The sequence below is a fragment of the Pteronotus mesoamericanus genome, unplaced genomic scaffold, assembly GCF_021234165.1.
Source record: "Pteronotus mesoamericanus isolate MK-2021 breed Mesoamerican mustached bat unplaced genomic scaffold, CSHL_Meso_final scaffold_128, whole genome shotgun sequence".
In the NCBI taxonomy this organism is placed as follows: domain Eukaryota; kingdom Metazoa; phylum Chordata; class Mammalia; order Chiroptera; family Mormoopidae; genus Pteronotus; species Pteronotus mesoamericanus.
The window spans coordinates 618,411-637,552 of record NW_026555305.1 but is presented as its reverse complement, the minus strand read 5'-3'; the positions used below and the strand labels follow the sequence as shown (position 1 = coordinate 637,552).

At 44.5% G+C, this 19,142-nt stretch overlaps 1 protein-coding gene and 1 pseudogene across 1 annotated transcript; one reads left to right on the top strand and one right to left on the bottom strand.

Annotated features, from left to right (window-relative positions):
- Window positions 1-718: 718 nt before the first annotated feature.
- LOC129082417 (zinc finger protein 664-like) lies at window positions 719-9,062 on the top strand. The gene is made up of 3 exons (XM_054588123.1): window positions 719-733; window positions 2,185-2,311; window positions 7,753-9,062. Exons 1-3 carry the CDS (start codon window positions 719-721, stop codon window positions 9,060-9,062), a joined length of 1,452 nt encoding a protein of 483 aa, XP_054444098.1.
- Window positions 9,063-11,945: 2,883 nt separating this feature from the next.
- LOC129082416 (heterogeneous nuclear ribonucleoprotein A1-like 3) lies at window positions 11,946-17,634 on the bottom strand (annotated as a pseudogene).
- Between the last annotated feature and the right edge of the window lie 1,508 nt (window positions 17,635-19,142).

Genomic DNA, 19,142 nt, shown 5'->3' with positions numbered 1-19,142 from the left:
GGAGACGCTTGTCCGGAGGTCACCAGACTCCCGGGCCGGGCCGAGATACAGCTGAGTCGTGCTTCCCAGGAGCTGAAGATGGTTGACTGCTTCTTCCCACAGGTTCTGACGTTGAACATCATTATGAAAGCAGACAAGGAAGGAAAAGGCTGTCCCGGTCACTATGGTGCGGTGACATTACCTTGTAGTGTCTAAAGACTTCTCCAGCATTGCAGTGAGGAGACCCTTGGAATACCCCAATCCTGAGTGCAGGTCACAGGTGATACCCAAGGAGCTCCCATTTGTGGTGTCAACGAAAGAAACAATCAGACCGTAGGGACTTTCTGGAGTGTTTGTTTAAGCCAAACTGAAGAGGATTTGCAGGAAACGGAATCTCAACGGACTGTGAGGATTCTTCATAAAGTGGCCGTTTCACCCATTATTTCTCACGTCAGAATCAAACTGGAAGATATATAAGTTGGGAACTTGAAATCCATTGGTGATGGGTTAGGGAGGAGGGAGAAGATAAAGCAGGAAAATCCCTGATACTAAAGAAAAGGTGAAGATGAATAGACACAGTTCTTTTACATTTCTGAGTAAAAGATAGTACCTATGTCATTAATTGCCACCATGAGATCACTGAGGGGGATTTTTGGTCTCTGCTCTCCTGCACTGTCTGTGTCCTGAGGGGTAAGAAACAAGGAAATTACCCGGCCATTCCAAAGGCGTGTTAACAAAGATGGGCTCGGTGCAGGTAAACATTGACTCTCCTCAGGAAGATAGAGGCCTAGGACATGGCTGCTAGCCATGACTCAATTTTAGTTAACAAAGTTTTAATTTCAGACCATACAGAGGGGCACTTGCGCCTCTCAGTTCATAAGGCCATCTGGGAGGACTCCTCTAAGCTGGTCAGGTTTAGTGTCTTCCCTCTGTCCTTTTTTCTCTTTTATTGGTCCACAGAGCCAGCCAGTGTAAGCATTTAAGGCAGGTCATCCTGGAAGGGACAGCTGCACCTACTGATTGTGGGCGATGCCACAGCGTTGGGAGTAGGCACCTAAGGTCTCTTTTGTTTGTGTTAAAAATAAAGTGCAAGGGGATGAAGAATCAGACTTGCAATGTGGCAGAATGATAATTTGGTATCTTTTAGGGAGGTAATGGAGCATTTGCATAAGACAAAGGAGTTGGTCTCTCCTGGGTTTAACAGGCTCCCTCTGGCTGCATAGTGCAAGACAGGTTCTGGCGGTTAATGGAGGAGGCAGGGAGCCCCGGACCAGGCGAGTTCTTTGATCCGGAGAGCCGATGGACCAGAGCTGGGCCTCAGAGGTAGGAGAAAAGATTGGATTCTCGGTGCACTTTTTATTTACTTTTTATTGTATGTTTCCCATTACCATTTGTCTCCGCCATACAATCTTCCATCTCCATTCACCGTCCTCCCCTTTACATTTTGAAGAGGGCAAGATTAGTTTTTAGATTTTGCAGCTGCAGGAAGGAAGGAAAGGGTTCAGAACCAGCCGTGTGTTTTTGGTCCTAGCAAGTGAAGCAGTGGAGGTTCCCTCAACTGGCTGGGTAAGATGGTAGTAGGTTAATTATCTTTGGGACCCTCAGAAGGTTCTTTTGGTTCACGCTTTTATAAGTTACAGATAGCACTGAGTGGAGGCGTCTTGTGGGCAGCTCAACACATGGGTTTAGAAACCTGTGGAGGGGTTGAGGACGGAGTCATGCAACAGTGGTGACTTGTGCATTAGTGTGCAGGGCACAGAGCTGAGGGAGCGCGAACTTGGGTGTGACTCTGTGAGGCAGGTAGAGATCAGACCGTGGTGTGCACAGCTAGTGGAAGTGTGAGCTGATGGCCCGGAGTCCTTGGTGTTTGGATTTACTGGAAAGCAAAGGCCGTATCTGGCTGTGTTTTGGAGGCATGCTCTGGGAGACTCCGTGGAATGGCTTAGCAGGAAGAATGGGACCCTGCGGGCACGGCCCTGAATTCAGATGGCATTTCTCTGCCCCACTTCCTCTTAGCCTGCCAGCCTGTGCTGAAGGTGGTGTGAGAGGTCAATGGGACCGGGGTGAGGCAGACAGCAGGCAGCTCTGGCACCAGGTGCTGGTGTCTTCTGTGAACAGGGGCCCTGCAGGGGGTTGGGCATGGGAAGAGTAGGACTCGGGGTGTCAGCCAGACTGTTCCAGACTCATTTTTATTGATTCTGACAGGTTGTTGTGACCTTTGAGGATGTCGCCGTGTATTTCTCCAGGAGAGAATGGCACCTGCTTGTGGAGGCTCAGAGACGCCTGTATCTCGATGTGATGCTGGAGAACTATGCTCTTCTGTCATCACTGGGTAAGACTACTGACTCTCCCTGCACACCCTTCTTTGGCTTGCCCTGTACTCCCTTTCCTCAGGGTTGCAGTTTGCTGCTTCTGCCCTAAGCTCTAAGGGTCCTGACCAGACTTGTTCCCGGGGAACGATGGGATGCAGCAACTGGTCTCAGTCTTACCCCTGATCCCATCTGCAGGGGTGTTTGTTTTTTTCCTTTTTTCCAGTTCATTGCCCCAAGTGTTAATAAACTAACTCACAGTTTCCCACAAAAAAAAAAAAAAAGACCCTCTGCCTCACCGGTGACCTGGACTAGTCTCTGCATTTCCCCCATACCCTTCATTCCTCTGGGGTTACTCTGTCCTCCCGTGTGGACTGTGGGCGCTATTTGCATCCTCAGTTGCCGGGTGGATCCTGGACTTGGCAGGGCAGGTTTTCTTGCACAGTCCTGTGCTCTCCCTGCTGTTCCGACATCCGCTCTACAGAACCCTCATAGGGGAGAGTTTGACCTCAGTAGTGGTGCCAGAAGCCTAACACATTTCACATTGAATAGTGAGAAAAAGCATGTTTTATAATCTTGAATATTTCTACGACTGTATATAGGTTTTGTCGTCACTGCGAAATATTTTTATCGATTGTTAGAGTGAGAAGGGAGGGAGAAGGGGAAACATCAATGGGCGAGAGAAGGCTCGATCGGTTTTCTCCCGTACATGCCTGTAACAGGAGATTGAACACGGAACTTATGCTTGTGCCCGCCCCAGCAGCCTTTTGCTGCACGGGGCAGCGCTGTAACTCCCTGAGCTACTTGGCCAGGACTGAATAAAATACTATGCATGTATGTATTATTTCTGTTTTCTCTTAGTGTTTTTCAAACTTCAGTAATTCCTTAGTGCTTTCAAAGTCTATGATCTACCCGTTGTTGGAAGGGGCATTTTCAAGTTTTCTATGGGTGTTGCATTGCGTTTTCCTCTTTCCAATCTCACGCTGTTTCCTTATGTACTTAGGTGCTCTGTGGTTGGGGACATAGAAATTAAAATTGGTACCCTCCTGTTCTCTTTGGAGGTATTTGCATAGACTGTTTTTTACCTCTTTTTATTTTGAGGGTCTTGTGTCCATAAAGATTTAGTGAGTGTCTTGCTACAATAGCAGCATACGTTGTATGTTGGGGACTTTTGGGGGGGTTTTCTTGGTACACAGTGTAAACACAACTAGGCCTCAATTTATTTCTTTATTTGTTTATTTAGTTCTATAATTTTTTTAATTTTTATATTCAGTTTACAAACATTCTTACATTAGTTTCATGGTGAGACATTGTATAACTTCCTAAGTGATTATCTCCATAAATCTCAGACCTGCCTGACACCTTACATAATTGCTAGAACGTGATTGACTCTCCTTCCTTGCCCCTACCCCCACGGAATGGAGGTCCCTGGACGGATTTGGGGTGGGCGACAGGAGATTGAGAAAGAGACCACGCAAAGAGTTTAAGAACAAGCCAAGGCCGGGTGGCACATTGCCCTCTGATAGAGAGACTGACCCTGAACTCGGCGTCCACGTTTATTTTATGGGGGTTGGTTAGATGCAGCTCAGGGACGTTTTTCAGGCTCAAGGATGTGGTGCTGGCAAAGATTGTTCGTTTCCCAGGCTACCTAAATGATAGGGCTTTCTTCTGCCAAGGCTGCAGTCGCATTCAGCTGAAGCTTGCAGTGAACTGTTTGCTCCTCAACCCTCGCCCCCGACAGCAGTTCTGGCTGCCCGTCACCCTTGCAGGTGCAAGCGGTCAAGCGTGGCTTCGCCAAGCACTTAACCTGGCTTTTGACATCAGCCTTCACTGTCCTCAGCGTTTCCTAGTCTGTACTTTACATCCCCATGACTATTCTGTAACTGCCATTTTGTACCTTTTAATCTCTTCGCTTTTTTCCACCCATCATGAGAATTTTTTATCCGTGTTTGTGTGAGCGAAACTGTTGAAGATGTCCAGGATGCAAGAGATCAAATGCTTTTGTGTCTTGTGTTTTTAATCCCTTCACTCACTCTATACTGCTGATTGGAGAATTCCTGAAGAACCTACTGTTGTCACCTTGTCATATTTTCTGACTCTTTTATAGTTCATTTTTTGTCTTCCTGTCTTGCTATTCGTGTGTGTGTGTGTGTATGTGAGAGAGAGAGAGACAGAGACAGAGAGTTTAGATTCCTTTGTCTTTTGTGCCTCCATTACTCAGGATTGTGCTTGTGGTTTGTTTTTTATTAGGTTACATCAAACTCACACTTTTAATAGTTTGTTGTAACCTGAAAACAGGTTCACTGCATGTAAAAATTCTACCCTTTGACTCTGCCTCATTATCCCTGTGGTATGTATCGATGTCAAAGTACACATCTTTCTATATCATGCATCTACTTGCAAATATTCTCAGCATTGTTATTCCTTTTTTTTTTTTTTTCTTTAGATTTTATGTATTTATTTTTAGACCTGGGCAAGAGAGGGAGAAAGAGAAACAACAGTGTTGGCTCCCTTTCTTGCGCCCCCTGCTGGGGCCCTGTCTCACAACTTAAGCATGTACCCTGATTGGGAATTGAACTGTAAACCCTTGACTCACAGGCCTGCGCTCAATCGACTGAGCCCCACCGGCCAGGGTTGTTAGTCTTCATGCACTTCAATTTTGTCCTATACATTAGAATTAAATAAAGCCCACTTCACGAATGAACTGTGTTAGTATTGTGAACCTGATGCTTTCCCGGCCTTACCAGACACTTTTACAGTTTCCCATGGTTTCCTGTTCCTATGTAGTATGCCTTTATTTCAGCTGAAAGATACATCTATATATATCTATAAATACATTTATGTTTCTATATATGTACATATATGTTTCTTGGCATTTCTAGTAAGACAGGGTGCATAGATAGTAATTTTTTTAACTTCTGTGTTTCCTGAAAAATTCCTTTCTTGTCATTTCTGAGGGGGAGGTTTTGGCATAACTATTGTGCTTTGCAGATGTTTTCTCTTAGTGTTTTGAATGTGTCATTTGATACTCTCCAAGGCTGCCAGTTTTCTTCAGAGAAATCTATTGCTGGCCTTATGGGAGTGTTGTCCTTACATGAGGAGTTTGTATTGCCTTTGGTCTTTCAATCTTCCTTTCCTTTCCTTTCCTTTCCTTTCCTTTCCTTTCCTTTCCTTCCCTCCTCTCCTTCCTCCTTCCTCCTCCTCTCCTCTCCCTCCCCTTCCCTTCCCCTCCCTTCCCCTCCCCGTCCCCTTCCCCTTCCCCTTCCCTTTCCCTTCCCCGTCCCCTCCCCGTCCCCTCCCCTCCCGTCCCCTCCCCTCCCCTTCCCTTCCTTCTTTCCTTTCCTTTCCTTTCTTTTCCTTTCCTTTCCTTCTTTCTTTCCTTCTTTCTTTCTTTCTTTCCTTCTTTATTGGCTTTGATTTTAGACACTTTTATTAGAAAATGTCATGCTGAAATCCTGTTTGCATTGAGTGCGTACAGGGACCTGGGAGGATCTTGAACGTGGCTATTCACATTTGTTTGTCATATTTTGAAGTCAATCTTTAGCTCATTTTTTAAAATAAATTTCTTACACTTCTCCTTTCCTTCCCATTTCTCTACCTCTCATTTTCTCTCTCTTTCCCCTCCTATGGCACTCCATAATGCAAATATAGGGTATCTACGCTGTGCCAAAATTACGTAGGCTGTGCTCGCATTTTCTTTCTTCCATGGAGGATTTTAAATCACCTGACTCTGAGCTGATGTGTTCATTTGACTCCTTGATCTTGTCTGCTGTGGAAACTGTTTTGCTTATTCATTGTATTCTTCAACTTCAGGTTTCTGCTGCACTCTTTTTTATGGTTTCTCCCTGTCCGATCCCCATGTTTTGTTGCCGTATTTGTTTGTTCATTATGTTGAGTTCCATGTGTGTTCGCTTGTACCTCATTGAAGTTTTTAGAAATGATTATTTGAATTATTTTTTGGCAGTTTATATACCTCCCTGTATTGGCTTAATTCATTCTCACTTTGTGATGTTCCCGTTGTGATTTTTTTCGTATTTCCCTATGTCTTAGTGTCGATGTCTGATACTTGGTGAAACAGTTACTTTTTTGGACTTCAAGAACCAGTTCTGCTTAGAGGAGTAGTTGATCTGCATATGCATCCAGCGGTGCTTGCCAGGTGGTATACTGTATTTTGGGCTGTTGAGAAGCTTCACTTCCCTTTATTCTTGCTGCCCCATGTCCAAGATCAGCATTGTGATGATTGAAGGGAGTCCTTAGTGGCCAGGGCTGAAGGTTTGCAGATATTTAGCGATCTCTCGGAGGCTTTTGTGGCACAAAAGGTGCCACTAGAGTCAATAGTAGCACAAGCTCTGTGTCTCCGAAGACACTCTTGCTCTTATTCTTGTGTTTTGAATCTAACCCTGTTTGCTGTGCCAGTCTTCCCTGCTCTTCTTTTGTGTAGCTCTTTGTATTACGCTCTACCTTGTAGCTGTTTGAGAGAAGTGGTCTCTGAAGCCTCTTCCCCTTTCCTGGACGGATGCTGTTTATCATGGATAATTGTCTAATTCTTGAAGGGAGTTGAACACTTGGATTTTTAATTCTTCCATCTTGTGGTGGTCACTCATTAGATCTTTTTCTATTGGTTTTTTGGTGCAGAGGTATTCAAAGACAATTGTTGGTTATTCGTGTGTCATGCTTTCTCTTTGGAGTTGCATTCTCAGGATTCCACATGATTTCTCTAAGGGGAGGGAACGGAACAGTCCTTTGCGTATCCCAAGAGGGACAGGCATCCAGCCATGACAGGATGGGCTCACAGGGGGTCTGCCATTGCTGAATGGCAGTGGGGGAGAATCTGATTCCAAGTCTTGGTTAAAACAGAATGAAGGAACCTAGTCTCTTGAACCGTGTTTTTGTCACCATTGCCAGTGGCCACACTTGAATGCACTTGTCGTTTCCCAGTGTTGGGAATGGCCAGTTTGTTGCTTTTAATAATTTGTCTTTGCACTCTTGACTTCCAGTCATGGGTATTGTCTACCTCTGTAACATCTGCTCCGCAACCCTTTCCCCGAGGTGTCTTCTTGCCGTGCTCTCCCATGTTGACCCATGACTGCTGGACAGTGAAGTGTGCACATATTGTTATACAAACCCAGCCCAGCATCTGCTCTGCTGTGGTTGATTTTCATGGTTTGGGGCACTTTGGTAACCTCTCAGAAGCTGACATCACCGGCAGGAGGGGTTTTGCAGGCAGCCCCTAAGGGAGGAATTACTCGTGAAGCCAGCCTGTCTTCCTCATGTCCCACTGTGTGCTGATAGCTTTCGATAAATGAGTTGCTTATTATTACAGCCCTGAGGGCCTTGTTATGAGTCATTTGTCTTGGAAATCATCACACAGCATCATGCCAGACAGTACAGATGCAAATTACCGATGAGAGAGCCCTTTCCCTGTAGGTGAGTATGTATTTCAGTTGCGTTTCTTTTTCTTCAGGTTGCTGCTGTGAACAAGAGGATGTGGAGGCACCCCGTGAAAAAAATATTACTCTAGGAATCTCAAAGGCTCTGAATCTGAGGTCAGCACTGCCTTCCCAGACGAGTCACCCCTGTGAAAGTTGTGGGCATGTCTTGAGAGACATTTTCCTCTTAGTTGACCAGCAGGGAACCCAACAGAGTACAGTACTGCTGCAGTGCGGGGCATGTGCAAAACCATTTTATTTCAGTGCACAGAGTCGCCAGCAACAGCAGCAGGACACAAGAAAGAACTCTTTCAGAAGCTGTGTTAACAGAGTCTCAGTTGCAAAAAGATGCAATTTCCATGTATTGTGGAAGCCTTCTACCTCTAGTCAGGTTGGAAAATGCTTCGTCGCCAGCACCAGACATCGTGAGCAGCAGGGTGCTAATGCCATGCATAGGCAAAATGAAATCTCCAAGTCTGGAATGAGTTTTAAAACTGCAAATTTTTCTATTCGAAGAGAACGCAAGAGAGCCATTGGCTGTGATGACACACTTGTTGAGGACCAGAGATTCCTTGTGGGAGGAGAATCTTTTTCGTGTTGTGAATGTGGGAGGTCTTTTACCAGAATTTCTGCCCTTGGTGTTCATCAGAGAGTTCACACTGGAGAAAGGCCTTATAAGTGTGGCCAATGTGGGAAAACTTACACCTATCAAAGTGGCCTTCGTTACCATCAGAAAGCTCACACTGGAGAGAGGCCTTATGAGTGCACTGAGTGTGGGAAATCATTTAAGGAAAAGACTATCCTTATTCGCCATCAGAGTGTTCACACAGGAGAAAGGCCTTATAAGTGTGGTGAATGTGGTAAATCTTACTCCCGTCAAAGTTTTCTCTATTATCATCAGAGAGCTCACACTGGAGAAAGGCCTTATGAGTGCACTGAATGTGGGAAATCATTTAAGGAAAAAAGTTCCTTTCTTTGTCATCAGCGAGTTCACACTGGAGAAAAGCCTTATAAGTGTGGTGAATGTGGGAAATCTTATGCAGGTTGGTCTGGTCTCCATCAACATCAGAGAGTTCACACTGGGGAAAGTCCTTATAAGTGTGAAGAATGTGGGAAGTCTTACACCAATCAAAGTGGTCTCCATTATCATCAGAAAGCTCACACTGGAGAAAGGCCTTATGAGTGCACTCAATGTGGGAAATCATTTAAGGGAAGGACAAGCTTTATTCGTCATCAGAACGTTCACACTGGAGAAAGGCCTTATGAATGCAGTGAATGTGGGAAATCTTTTAAGAGGAAATATAACCTTCATTGTCATCAGAGTTTACACTGGAAAATAGCCTAGTGAGTGTAGTTAACATAGGAACTTTTGTACCTCTAACTCTCCCTTCCATTTTCATCAAAGTGTTCACACTGGATAAAGTACTTCAGTGCACTAAATTGGGAAATCCTTTTTATATACCACTTACCTTTACCTCCATTGCCATGACAGAGTTCACACCAAAGAAAGGCTTATGAGTGTGGTGAATGTGGGAAATCTTTTACCTGTTGCTTTAACTATCATGTTACAGAGGCTACACACAGGAGCAAACTTTTATGGCTGAAGGGAATGTGGGCAGTGTTATTCTGTCAGTAACCTTCGTTATCCTTGGAGACTTCACTGTGGAAAAATGCCTCAGGGGTGCGTTGGAGGTGGGAAATCCTTTTTTCTTTAGCAGTCTACTCTGTTGTCATCAGAGAGTTCACCTGGAGAATGGTCTTGTACCTTCTGTGAATTTATGAAATGTTTTTCTTCTATCAGTGATTTCCCCTACTAAGACAGTTTATTCTGTTGAAATGAAATTGGAGTGATGTTGAATGTCAGAAATGTTTTTACATTTCCCCACTCTAGCAAAATGTTGATATGTTTAATTGTTATACTTTTTTCTTATAACAGTTTTTTTCTTTATTTCTCATGTTGTTTGTGTTATTATACTTGCATTTCTTTTAGGATTCCTGATGAGCATTTTTCAGGAGTGTATGTAATGGGGATAGGTCTTTAGTATATTCCGTGCTCACATACTATTCTCTTATGATTTTGGGCTACTTCTTTAAACAATAGGAGAGTCAAACAAGCAAAAAGGACATTGTAGTGTCGCCCATTTTCATCCCTTGAATAACAGTTGGTTCATGGAATAACTTTTTAATAGTGGAAAACATATTCAGAATATTTGGATTTTATTTTCTGTACACAATGTAGCAGGTACATATCATATCCTTTAAAGAATCATCTGCCTTATTAACACACTTCATCGCTTCTGTAAATGCAAACATTAAATAAGATAATAATTTTTGCTTTTTAGTTTAGTTTTCACCCTTTCTGCGGTCTTTCATCTGGGGTTGCTGGACTACAGTGGGACTTGAAAGTGCTCCAGGCACTAAGCAATGAATGGCTATGTGTTGAGTCTGCTAGCTCTCCCAGAAGCAAAAGACAATAGAAGAGTGATTAGACTCCCCATATCTTGGCCGTGCAACCTGGATCTAAGTCTTAGATTATTGACCAAAGTTACGGTTACAGGAAAGCGATTCACCCTGTAGGCCTCAGTATTTTCCTGTGTAAATACGGGAAAAAAGCAACCTTGCCCTGGGTTGAGTGGCACAGTGGGTTGAATGCCGTCCTGCAAACCGAAAGGTCACGTGGCCAGTCCCTGGTCAGGGCACATGACTATGTTTTGGTCCAGTTCCCAAGTTACAGGAGTGAGAGAGGCAAACAATGAATGTTTTTTTGCACTTCGAATTTCTCTCTTTCTCCCTTCCTTACCCTTCCTAAAAACGAGAGAATAAAATATTTTTAAGAAAGAGCAGCCTTCCTCCCTGAATGACAATTTCCCAGGGCTTGCTTTCTGAGAATCCTTATTTTTTTCAATCGTAACAGCACACAGGGAAGTAGTAACTGTTACTGTATTCTGGGCAAAATAGGATTGAGAAGAGGAAGCGGTTTTTCCAAGGACACAGAACAGACAAGTGGCCAGATTTGAACCCGTGAGTCTGGCTCCAGAGCTGGGGACATTCTCTACCCGATAGCACATTAGGCCCTCAGCACAAGGCAAGAGGACAGCAGGGGCCACGGACATGAGAAACATCTAGCTGCTGTTTTCACTGTCGTCTTTATCCTGAGTTTTCCGCACTTTTCTGGTGTCTTTGAGTGCTTAACATCTGCCTCATAGTCTTCATGGGAACCCTGTCTGTGATTTCCTGCAGTCTGTGCAGGCGAAATGACTACGCTGTAGCTACATTTGTCTACCTCCTTTTTGAGCTTAGCACGCAGCTCAGCACTAATGAGACCCCAGTGATTCACGGCTGAGTCTGGACATTCAGTTATCTTTTGCACGACAGGCTAGGTATTACCCAGTGTGTAAATATCATCCACTCCATTAAGCCTTCAAGTGTGTTTTTGTAAATGTCGCTGGCGTCCTCCCTGCAGTACTGAGAACACGCGTACATGATCCCTGGGATGTATTCAGAAGTGATGCGGGAGACGTACAGCACGGTTATCTCCCCAGTGGGGTGTTTACTTCTTCACACAGGAAGCTGTCCTCTCGATCCTATACTCCAGGGGAGTCCTGCTGGCGGCCCTCTAGCTGCTTGCAGCCCTGGATGGTCATGAATGCGACCCAAGACAGAATCGTCAGTTTACTGAAAACACTATGAGACTTTTTTGTGATCACCTGTTGTAATGAATTTAATGTGTATCCCAAGATCCCTTCTCCCAGTGCACCCAGAGGCGCAAAAAGTTAGGCGCCCCACCTGCTCTGTCAGGTACTGGCTGGATGAGGAAATGGGCTCACCGTGTTTCCTCTGCAGCCCTTACAATGTTCAGCAACCACATCTCCCTCCCAGCTCCCCATGTCTGCACCAGAGATGTTTTGGTGTGTGCAAGTCCTCATGAACAAACAGATTCTTAGTCCTAGCTCAAGGATTGCTCGAGACGGGCCAATCAGCCAAATCGGGTGGGGTGTATGTCTGCATGGCCCTGTTAGCACTGTTAAGGCTGACTGCTTTTTCAGAGAACAGGAAGAGTCTGCCGCATCCTTGGTGATGCTTGCAATCTCAGCTTCTGCTGTGCTCCTAAACAAGACATTCCATTTAAAGGCCCCAGGTGACATGTGTAGACACTCTGAAAATCGGCCCCTTTCCCCTTGTTCTTTCCTCTTCACTGCCATCATTAGAATGCTTTCGTGCTGAATCTCTAAAGCTCTTCTGAGCGTTCCTGATTATCCACTTTCAACACGGAGCAGCTCTCGGCAGCCCTTGTGAGCACGTGGGGCTTGAACGCTATTTTGATGCCATTGCTTTTGCACAGGAACCTATCACTACTCATAAGCCACACTGATTATCCCAGTTATTGGAGAGACACAAGTGCACCTAAGGATGCAGTGTTTACAACAAAAATTGTGTAGGTCGTGTTAAAGAGAATAAGAACTGGGTAGAGCTATGCTCCCCTAAGCAAGCAGAGGTCAGGTGTCAGGTCATTTGCAGGCACAGTTGAATGTCCTATTGAACTCTAATCACAGACCTTAGGTTTCTATTTCTTTACATTCTCGTTTGTTGCTACTTTTATGGCCTTTTCTTGACATGTTTTTCAGGTGTGCCCTGGTGTCTCAATAGTGCAGAAAGTTTTTATTATTTTTATGTATATTTTAGTGATTATTTTATTACAGTTGTTCCAATTTTCTCCCTGTAGCCCACTGTGTCCAGTGCCCTTTCCAACCAGCAATCCCTCCCCCTTAGTTCCTGTGCATAGGTCATGTATAAATCTCTGGCTTTTCCATTTTCTATACCATTGTTAACTTCCTTCTGTGTATTTTGTACCTACCAATTATGCTTTTGAATCTCTGCATGTTTTCTCCCCATTTTCCCCTTCCCCCTCCCATCTGATATCCCTCCAAATTATCTCCATCGATATGGTTCTGGTTGTTTACTTGGTTTTTTGTTTTTTAGCTTCAGTTATGATGATTCTGAAATTGTTGCCTTTTTAATAATCATAGTTTTGGTCTTCTTGATCTTCAATTAGTAACTTTAACACTTCATGTAATACTGGCTTACTTATGACAAACTCCATAAGCTTTACTCTGTCTGGGAAGCAATTTATCAGACCTTGTATTCTAAATGACACCCTGCCGCATACATTAATCCAGATTGTAGGTCCTTGGGTTTTGTCTCTGAAATCCTCTTGCCAGTATCCTCTTGCCTGCAAAGTTTATTTTGAGAAACCATCTGATTGTCTTAAGGGTACTCCTTTGTAGTTAACTCTTTTCTTTTCTCTTGCTGCTTTTCAGTGTCTGTCTTTATCTTTTGGCATTTTAATTACGATGTGTCTTGGTGTGGTCTCCTGTGGGTCCAGCTTGTTTTGGGACTCCATGTGCTTCCTGAACTTCTCTGTTACCTTCACCAAACTAAGGAAATTTTCTTCCATTATAAGTTACTAGTAAGTTTTCAAATTCTTGCTCTTCCTCTTCTCTTTCTGGCCTCCCTGTTATTCAGATGTTGGCATGATTGGATATGCCTGAGAGACTTCTAACAGAATCCTTGTTTTTTTTGAACTCTTTGTTTCTTCTTTATATCCTGGTTGAATATTTGTTTCTTCCTTGTGCTCCAAATCCTTGATTTGGATCCCAGCTTTCTTCCCTGCACTGTTGGTTCCTTGCTGATTTTTTTGTATTTCTCTTCGTGTAGCCATCATTTCTTCCTTTGTGTTGTTGCTGTACTCAGTGAGTTCTTTAGCATTTTGATTACCAATGTACTGAACTCTGTATATGACAGGTCTACTATCTCCATTTCATTTAGTTCTTTTTTCTGGTGTTGTGTTCTCTTCTTTCTTTTGGGCCATATTTCTTTTTCTCCTGAATTTGGCAGTGTCCCTGTGTTTGTTTTTGTGTATTAGGTGGAGCTGTTTTGAGTCTCTGTAAAAGGCCCCCATCAGGATGAGTGTGGCTTCTTTAAGTCCTTGGTTGTTGGACTTCCATACAGCTCAATTTCCTGACAGTTGATGTTTTTATTGGTTTTGAGATCTAGTTGTAATTCTTTTTGTGGTTGCATGAAAAGCAAAGCATGTCTACCTATGCCTCCATCTTGACCTGAAGTCTCATTAGTTCTTTATTGCTTTCGGTACATGTACCCATTGTTAGAAGGGCAATATTTAAGTTGTTTACTATCGTTGTGTTGCATTTTCTGTCTTCAGCTCTTACATAGAAACTGCTTCCTCCTCAGTTCAGGACATCTCGAGCACCTGGCCACTGACTCCACGCAGAGAACAAAGGAAATCTCTAAGTTAGAATGACTTTCCAAAGTATACAGTATTATTACATCACAAAAGAATGAAAGAAAGTCATTGGCGGTGATCATACCCAAGTTGAGGACAGTGTTTTTTGTGTGCGGTGACTGTTGGAAATGTTTAACCAGGGACCTTCCCTTCATGATCATCAGAAGGTTCACACTAGAGAAAGGCCTTATGAGTGCAGTGATTATGGGGTATGCTTTATGCAAAGGTCACCCTTGTTCAACAGTATAGAGTTAATTCTGCAGATAAGCCATATGAGTGCGATCAATGTGGAAAAACTTATATGAGTAGCTCTGCCTTTTCCACCTTTGAATTGTTCAGAATGGATGTAGGCTTTTTCAGTGCAGTGAAATTGGGAAACTTCACAGTGAGCTTTGCTCTCTGTTATTATCAGTTCAGAAAAGAGGTAGGCTTTATGAGTGCAATGAAAGTAGGAAATCCATTTTCAGTGTCAGTCACATCCTTTGTCATGAAGAGAGTTCACCCTGGAGAATGCCCTTATGCCTTATGTGAATGTGGGAAGTCTTTACCCTGTATCAGTAATTTCCATTTTCAGGAGAGAGTTTACACTGCAGAAATGCCTTTTGTGTGCCTGTGTATGGGAAACAGTTGTCCCAAGCAGCTATGATTTTCACGTCGTGAGAGAATTCACAAGGATTAATTTCTTACAGGTTTAGGAAATTTGGGAGATCATTTGTTTCATGTGCCTGCAGCTGGCCTGGGGATGATCGGTAACCTGGTTATGTGCCCTGACCCGAAATCAAATTCTCATCCTTTTGGGTACTGGATGACTCTCCTCCCACTGATTGGCACTGGCCACAACTCCCTCCCTCATGTCCTCCCTCCCTTTCCCCTCTCACTAGAAATAAGTAAAAGAAACAAATGAAAGAATAAATTTTTAAAAACACTTCTGGAGTGTCTGAATCAGACTTTTTCCATTAGGATTCAACAGCATGCATGCAAAAACAGTGACATTAAAATACTTTGTTCTAATGCTTTACACTTTCCACAGGATAGGAACTAAATTCAGCCCTCAAGTTTTATGCCCATCCATGTGATTTTTGTCTAGAACAGGTCTCTTGTAGCATTCTAGCCATGCCACAGTTGTCCTTGGCTAAGTTCACAGATCCGTTGTAACCTGTAGCATGCGTGGCTCTCATCTCCTGCTAAGCTTTGTTTCTGGGCAATACTTACAGCCTCTACCATGGCCATATGTGCTACTGCTGCTGCTGCTGGAACCACCACAGCCAACTTGGGTTCCTGGATTGGCCAAGAGTTGGCCTCCATCACCACAGGGGCAATAGTTCCCGCCTCCAAAGTTTTCTTCCTTCATGGGTCCAAAAGTTGAAGATTGATTGTTGTAATTGTGAAAATCATCATACCTTTCACCGCCTCCACACTTGCTTCCATCATTACCAAATCCGTTATAGCCATCCCGACTGCCACCATGTTCACCAGCACTACCACAGCAGCCAGCAAAGCCACCTCGACCAATGAAGTTTCCTCCACAACCAATGTCATCAGCACTAAAATCCCCTCCATGACCACCTCTGAAGGTTCCACAACCACTTCATCTGTCCAGATAACAGTAACCATCTCTAGCTTAGATAGGGCTTTTATCTCCTCACAGTTGTGGCCATTCATTGTATGGGACTTCTAAACGACAACCTTGTCTACACAGACACGGTCATCAAAGTTACAAAAGCGAAGCCTCCCTTTTGGCCACTGCCTTGGTCAGTCACGACTTCAGTCACTTCAGTGTTTCCACATTGTCTATAAAGTAATCTCTCATGTAATGCTTTTCAGTGTCTCCTAATACCATCAACAAAAATCTTCATAGTTCAGTGGGCACCAGGTCTGTGAAAATCATAGTTTAATAAAGTTTTACTCAATTCTAGAGAGAGGGTAAAGTTGGGAGAAAGGGAGAGAAACATGGATCTGTTGCCTCTCGCATGCCCCCCAGGCGGGGACCTGGCGCTCAATTGAGACGTGTGTCCTGGCAGGAATCAAAGCAGCAATATTTGGATCCCCAGGGCAGAGCGCAGTTCACTGAGCCACACCTAGTCAGAGTTAGGGAATTTTCTCTTGAGAAGGCTCTGGTTCCACAACCTTTCCACCCACTTCATTTGGCCGTGCGTTCATGGCTGCATCCACCTCCTCTACAGTGGCGTGTGTGAGCAGCCCCAAGCCTCTGATGCACTCGGTGTTTGGATCTCTCATCACACAGTTTGCATGCGTTCCCCATTGCTCAACACGGCTTCTCAGACCCCCATCACACGTTTCAAAGCTCAAACCTCCCATAAACAGCTGCTTTACCCGTTTGAGCTCTTTGGGAGACTGACTTAGACATGACGACTACAGGAGGGGAGACTTCAACAATGCTTACTGAGCTGCATCCACCAGCAGAAAGGGTCAGTATTTGTTTTCCCACTGCTGAAAAATAATTGTGTTATTTAACATTTTATTTATTTCTTATGTAGAGGGGAAGGGAGGAAAAAAGTGAGGGAGAGAAACATCTGTGTGTGAGAAAAACATCTATCAAGTGCCTCTTGCACCATTGCAAATGGGGGCCCAGCCCACAACCCAGGAATATTCCCTGGCTGGGAATCAAACTGGTGACCTTTCAGTTCACAGGCTGTCACTCAATCCACTGCGCTACAGCGGCCAGCACCAAAAATAATTGTTTTTGCACATGAAAATTCTCGCTGAATTTCCTGAGATAACATGCATTTTCAATACCTGTGAATAATCACATGTATCTGGAAATGGTGGTTATGTACAAAATTTACATTTTGTTGCAGGATGGCTGTGATTTTGCCATCCATGAGGATTTGGAAAGTGGGCATGTGAATGTGAGAAAGACATTTTGGGATGTTGTATTTGTCCACCTTGCAGAGAAGAGATCATCACTACCTGTAAATGCAGTGACAGTTTCTGCATGAGGACTGCAGATTTTTTTCTGTAAAAGAGTTACGGAGTGAGCAGACTACAGAGAGGTATTGATGTTGATGAATGGAGTTACAATGAGCCTTACTTACATTGCTGTAAGAGTAAATACTCTATAATGTGCGAGAATGGATAAGTCCCAATGGGTTGTACATAAAAGACGCTTTGTTCTAACAATGAAAGAACTAACTTTAGCCACAGCTCTGCTAGAAACGTGGCTACCCTGGATATCTTCTTTCTACAAAGCACGGGTCCTCTTCATTCCTGAGAATTTGAAGAAGAATAGTGAGGTGAGAAAGATATAGTAAGGTGTAATCTGACCATTTAGAAGAATTAAATGAAAGTGATGACATCATGTTTCATTTCTTCATTAATCATTTACTGATTATCTCACCTGTTTCAGGGGCTCACCCAGGTCTCAGGGAAGCTTTGGCTGATGTAGTTGGGCTCCACGGACAGGTTGAAGGGCAAGTTGAAGAAATCACCTTCCAGAAGAGCTCATTGGTCCTCCCACTCACTGTCAGGAGGTCTGTGCCAGGACTGTCTCCTTTTGTCAAAGAAGAGATCAGACCTGACTCTGGATGGCAATGTCCCAGGAATACAGGGAGTGGAGGCAGCTCATCAGAGTGGCCCAACTGCCGTCGATGGCCATCATACTACCCTAGATGTTCACCAGCTTTCAGATGACAGGGTCGAGTTGTGTCAGGACGGATGTTGTGTTGAGTGTGTGGAAGATACTCTTGAAACTCTACATGGGCTTGTCGCGTTTGTGAGGATGACCCCAAAGGCTTTACCATCGTATTCTAAGGCCACATATCACTTGATGTCCTGTGGCTCTGAAACTTCCACGTAGAGCAACTTCCTTAAGTGAGAGGAGTCTATTTCTGTTTTCCCTCCCAGCACCTAAGAATTTCAAAGTCTCATTGTTTCTGTTAGGTTTGGTCCCTTTTGTGCCTCACCCTAAATTGTCTCTGGACTTCTGGTCAAGATGGTAGCATAGGCGGATATGGGTCACCTCCTCGTACAACCACATCAAAATTACAGGAAAATATAGCACAACCATCACTCAGAACTGTCAGATACAGAGTTGAATGGATGTCTGAGAACAACAGAATTAACGAAACCACATCCATCCAGACTGGTAGGAGGGGCAAAGATAAGGAACAGGTTGGTCCCTGACGCACATGTGGTACATAAAAATTCAGGAGGGATAACTGGGGAGCAAGGAGTCCAACCCCACACCAGGCCCCCAGCCCAGGGTCTCAATGAAAGGAGGATATGTCCCCTTAGCTTCTGTCTGCAAAAACAAGTGGGGATTCTGTTGGTGCAAGAAGATGATGGAGTCTGAAGCAGTTTCTCTTAAAGACCCCCGACACAGACTCACCTACTCAGACTCATTCCCTCTGAGCTTCAGCACTGACAGAGCAGCTTGAAAAGCACTGTTGGTATACAGGGAGAAACTAACGTATCTGGCATAGAGATGAGGTTAGGCCATCATGTTTCCTAAACCCTCCCACCCACCCCCCAGAGGTGGCAAGCTGGTGCCCTACCTGAGACTCCATCAACCTGAGTAAGAGTGCTTGACCTCCCTTAGAGATCCCTAGAGACTCCTCCCCACCCCACTTATGAGCCCATCCAACCTGCTTTTCCACATGACTAGCTGGCCTTGGCTCATTCTTCACACCCTCCTAAATTCTATCAAACAAACAGCTGGCCTCAGTGAGCCCTCAGCCAGGCACTACCAGCGGCCTGTCTAGATTCATAACATGGCTTTGCCTGGGAATCTCAGGTTGCCATCTCAGGTTGCTTTATAGCTCAGGCATGGTGGCTGAGGGCAAAAGACAGGTGGGAGCTGACTTTGGCCTGCACTACCTGGGGAACCCCAGGACAGGGCACCCTGTGGACAGCCACAGACCCCACCAGAGCACCACCAACCTGATCCTGCAGAGCTGATCCTCCAGATGGCGGAGGTTGGTGGTCAGTGGTCACAGCCAACCGTTGTCTGACTGGCCTAGGTAAATCCCTCCCAGTGACCTGCCAACGACAACCAAGTCTCCACTACAAGAAGAGTGTGTACTCAGCCCACACGAAGGGCGCACCTCAAGTACCCAGCTTGGGTGATGGGGGAAGTTGTGTTAGTGGACTGTATAGGATACCTAG

Bases quoted from the DNA above. Each gene is read 5' to 3' on its own strand.
- LOC129082417 (XM_054588123.1), top strand. The intron at 2,312-7,752 runs GTAAGACTACTG...CTTTTTCTTCAG, and splicing joins TGCTCTTCTGTCATCACTGG to GTTGCTGCTGTGAACAAGAG.